At 55.4% G+C, this 4,698-nt stretch overlaps 1 protein-coding gene across 1 annotated transcript; it reads right to left on the bottom strand.

Annotated features, from left to right (window-relative positions):
* Positions 1-334: 334 nt before the first annotated feature.
* On the bottom strand, positions 335-4,476 carry LOC122915547 (thyrotropin-releasing hormone receptor-like). The gene is made up of 2 exons (XM_044262298.1): positions 3,691-4,476; positions 335-649 (listed from the first exon to the last, which is right to left on the bottom strand). Exons 1-2 carry the CDS (start codon positions 4,474-4,476, stop codon positions 335-337), a joined length of 1,101 nt encoding a protein of 366 aa, XP_044118233.1.
* Between the last annotated feature and the right edge of the window lie 222 nt (positions 4,477-4,698).

Here is a 4,698-nt window from a genome sequence, read left to right as displayed (position 1 = left end):
AGATCCCTGGTGAATGCCCCTGCCCTACTCAATCTGCAAATGTGCATCCACCCAGGCGGCCCTTAGGCCACAGGGTGCTTTTGTGTAAAATATAAAGAGGTGTCTCCCTCTTGGATTTGTATATTTATTAAGCTGGAAAATTGTTTTACCAAATATATAGATCTAGGCTGTGATGTGAATGGTGACCCCCTAGTGTTGTGCAGTGCACAACCTGCACACATCTACTAAACAGCCCTGGACATCACTCCCTCTTCAGTAGAGATAAAGTAGTGGGCCTTGCCCTCAGGGGCCAGGATTCCCCTCCGGGTCTGGACATCGTGCTCCCTGGTTGCTTCTAAGAGCCCAGCCTGATCTGGGAACAATCTTTGATTACACTGTAGTACACAGGGGTGGCCTCCTGGGGCGGGAGCTGGGGCCTGGCCTGCTGGCATTGAAACAGTCCGTGGAAGGCCTCCCGGAAGCGCTGGGACATAAGGGCGTAGATGACAGGGTTGACTGCGCTGTTCAGGTAGACGCAAAGGCGGCAGAAGAGCAGGAAGCCGGGGTTGAGGTAGGGCGGGCTCAGGAAGGAATTCACCACCACCAGGGTGCGGTAAGGCAGCCACAGCAGAGCGAAAACCAGCACCACCACAGCCAGCATCTTGGTGACCTACCAGGTAAGACAGGAAATAGAGGGACGCATGGGTGCCCAGGTGGTGACCTACCAGGTAAGACAGGAAATAGAGGGACGCATGGGTGCCCAGGGAGAATCCCGGGTTTCCAGCCTCTCTGCAGGCTTGGGAGGGGAAGAGGCCTTTGCAATAGGTGCCCTCATGCATCCCACCCCCCCATGATGCCTCTCCCATCCCCAGCTAGGACACTTCTGTGCCTCCTTCCTGACCCCACTCAAGCCATTTTCAGTAAGGGATACCCCCCCCCCCACACACACACAAAACCCCCAATCCATCCCTGAAGCCCTTGGACGGGTCGCTGTTTTTAGTAGTAGCAAATTCTCGAATCCACTGTCTTTATGGTGGGCGGACTTGAGGATTAAAGGAGTGAATACAGATAAAGAAAGCAGAAGGGGCCTGGCAGGCACTAAGTGGGATTGGAACTTCAAACACAACCTCTACTACTACCATGACAAGTGCACGGCGTTCAGAGCCAGGAACAGCCAGGTTACGGTCCTGGTTCTACTGCTAACCAGCTGTTTAGCTGGGACATACCTCTCTGTCCAGCTCAACCCCTTCTCCGCAACATCCCTGACCATGAACTCACTGGTGGTGCTTTCAATGCCCCCCACTCCCCACTCCCCCTCCAGACTCTCCTTCCTGGCTTTGCCTTTGATGGGCCAGTCATGTCCCCCTCCCCCACCTCTCAGCGCCCCCCCCCCACCCTTCATTCTTGGCCAGCACTTCCCTAACAGTGGAGCTGGGTACCACCCCAGGGAAGAGGTTTCAAAAGATGCTCTAAATTCCAGAATGAAAAGACCACCAGGAAGCACCCGTCAATGGGAGACAGTGACACACCCAGGCCCGCCCACACCCACCCCTGGAGTCCTCAGTGACTCTTTCCAAGACCAAATCTTGGGTGGCAAAAGGTCACTTACTAGAGCTTAAATTGCTCCAGCACTCTGGGCGCCGCACTGGTTCTGCCTAGAAACCCCGAGATACATGGAATCGGCTCTCAGGAATACTGTAGAGATGACTTTCTCATCAAGGAGGAAGCTAGCTTGGAATGTTCCTGCCTAAGATTGCTTCTCAAGAGTCCAGGAGTATAAGTGACCCGTCCAAAGAGGCCTCGGCCTGCCTCAATCAATAAGCTTCAGTGCTGTAATATTCTCCAGGAACCAGAAACCTTAGGAATTCCCAAATCAGTCTTGACTCCTGATTGCACGAAATTCAGATTTAACTCTATTCCATTTTAGGTTCATTTGGGGGATTCCTACTAGATAGCAGGGGGCAGGCTTTGGAGCCAGTCTGCCTTGGGTTCAGACCTTGGTTCTGGCACTTACCGTTCCTGTCACCTGGAACAACTCCTCCGTGACTCAGTTTCCTCATCTGTCAAACTGAGATGATAACCACACATACATCTTGGAGTAGTTACAGACACTCAATATACTCAGTTGTGTAAGACCAGTGCCTGGCACAGAGCAGATTCTTGATAATCATTGACTACTACTATCAGCAGTAGTATTTTCCACATTATTCTCCTAGACATTCTGCTTTTATTCAGTGCCTCTTACCTGTTGCTGTTGTACACAGCATTCTGCAAGGGCTCTCTTGGGCATCAAAGAATGATGTCTTTAGACTGCCCACTGTCAAAAAAGACACTGATGCTCAAAAAAAACCCAGTAATAATAGGTACCCTACACTGAATACTTATTATGTGCCAGTTTCATAATATCTACTACCATCCATGGAAGTGGATGGGCATATGATGACAATGACTTTACAGAGTTGAAAATCAAGGCTCAGAGAGGTGAAGTGACTTACCCAAGACCACACAGCAAGATGTTAACAAAGCTGGGCCCTAGAAGGACCCAGGTTGGGAAGACTATTTTCACTAGCCGAAGTTTCACCTAAAGCACAGGCCAGGTGGGGGCTTGAACCCAGCCCTTTTAGGCTGAGCCGGAGAGTGGTAAACAGAGAAGTAAATAAGTGGTGAGAAGGCGGGAGGGGCACTTGTCTGGAGCGGAAGGTGATGCTGAGCCTACAGCCAGAGTTCCCGTTCCATACTGGCTCAGCCTGGGTCCAGTCCCCATTGCTCTAAAACCCACATTGAGCTAACATGCTTGCAAGCAGGAGCTGTTTGAGGCAGTTGGAAGAGCCCCCCAACAGTGCACCCACCCCAGGAGGAAGGGAGATGGTGCAGATGGTCCTCGCCTGGCTCAGCAGTGACTCAGCAGGGGCGAGGTGCCCTCCTCCCTCCCGCGCCCGCTGAAGGTGTGGGTGGCAGGCTGAGGATAAAGACCAGCTGGGCTCTGGGAGCCGTCCTTCCACCTGCATTCCTTGCATCCCCTCGCAAGAGCACACTGCTGGAGTGCGGGTGGAGGAGATAAGGAGTCCTGGACACGTCCCTCCATGTGTCACCTTCTCACTCCCTTGTCCCCTCTGAACCTGTTTCTTTATCCATTAAGATAGGCGTGAGACCTCCCGGATGGGTTCAATAGCAGGAATAATCAAAGGACCAGGCACACCACGGAAAGTGCTCCCTAAGGGCTGGGTCTCCCTTGACCGCACCCCAACCCATCCCCCTCTTAGGCTGGCTGGCTGGCTCTCAGGGACCAGGCAGGCAGTTTTAGGGTCAGATGGGGTAAAGGCTTGGGAAAGTCACTTCCCCTCTCTGAGTCTCAGTCTCCTGATCATTAGGAGAGTACCTCCCTGGGTGGGGCCACTGGTCGTGAATGTTTAATAATAACCAGTCTTAACTAAACATTTAGTTTGTGACGTGGCTTCACAGAGGCTAAAGGCTTCACATGGTTAATCCCATTTCTCAGGACACTCCAATGTGGTGGGAGCTGTCATTACCCCATATACCAGAGGAGGAAACTGAGGCTCAGAAAGGCAAAGTGGCAGCTCCAAAATCAAGCCTGGTAAGTGGCAGGACAGGGATTAACACTTGAGGAGTTTGACTCCAAAAGGGCCCAAGCTTCCTTCTGTCCATCTGCTGGCAGGGCATAGCGGTCCCAATGAAGACTGAGGTCCCCACCTGCTTCCGGGAGTTGAGGGCGCCTCTCTTGCCCCTGGAGGAGTAGCGCTGGTGGCCAGAGGGGCGACCCTGGTGCACAGAGCCCGAGTGCCCCCGGTCTTCAGGCGGCAGCGGCCCCACAAAGAGGATGCGCACTATGAGCAGGTAGAACGCGGTGGCCAGGCCCAAGGGCAGTGCATAGAAGAGGGCGAAGTCCAGGAAGTAGATGGGCAGGTATAGAGAGCGTGACACGCGGTAGCCACACTGCACCTGCACGCCGTCGGCATACGCCGTCTCGCTTGTGTCCACCAGGAAGAGCCAGAGGACGCAGTAGGCGCTGGTGCCCAGCCACACGGATGCAGCGATGCGCTTGGCCCTTGCCACCGTGCACAGAGTTTGGGCGCGCAGCGGGTGGCAGATGGCGAGGTAGCGCTCCACGGTGAACGCGGTGATGGAGCCTGTGGACGCGTTGATGCCCACGTACTGCAGGTAGGTGATGCCCAGGCAGCCTGCGTGGCCGAAGATCCAAACCCGGGCGGACGCCGCCTCCGCGACGGTGGGCACTCCGGCCGCCAGGAGCACCAGCAGGTCGGCGGCAGCCAGGCTCACCAAGTAACAGTTGGTGGGTGTGACCATTTGGCGGCTCCGGAGCACCACCAGGACCACCATGGCGTTGCCCGCCACACCGACGGCGCACACTAGGGGCACCAGGGTCAAGGTCACCACCTGTACAGCCAGCGGAGGCCGGGGCATGGTGCCCAGGCCCGAAGCGTTCGCGCGCTCAGGGTTCTCGGTGCGGTTCTCCATGCGCGCGGCTCCGCGCTGCACCCCGAAGTCAGTGGCGAGCTGGGGGAATTACCCCGCTGCAAAGGTGCCCTCCGGGGATCTGGAGACGCTCTCCGTGCGGGAAGTTGGGGGTCCGGCAGCTGCCTCCTGCCGAACAGGTTTCTCCAGCTCCGTGCAGGGTCTCACTGTCGCCGCTCAGGACGCTGGGGACTTGGAGGAATCAGGAGCAGGAACCGGGAGACA

This window comes from Neovison vison, chromosome 8 (genome assembly GCF_020171115.1).
Source record: "Neovison vison isolate M4711 chromosome 8, ASM_NN_V1, whole genome shotgun sequence".
NCBI lineage: Eukaryota > Metazoa > Chordata > Mammalia > Carnivora > Mustelidae > Neogale > Neogale vison.
This window is presented reverse-complemented; position numbering and strand designations above follow the sequence as displayed.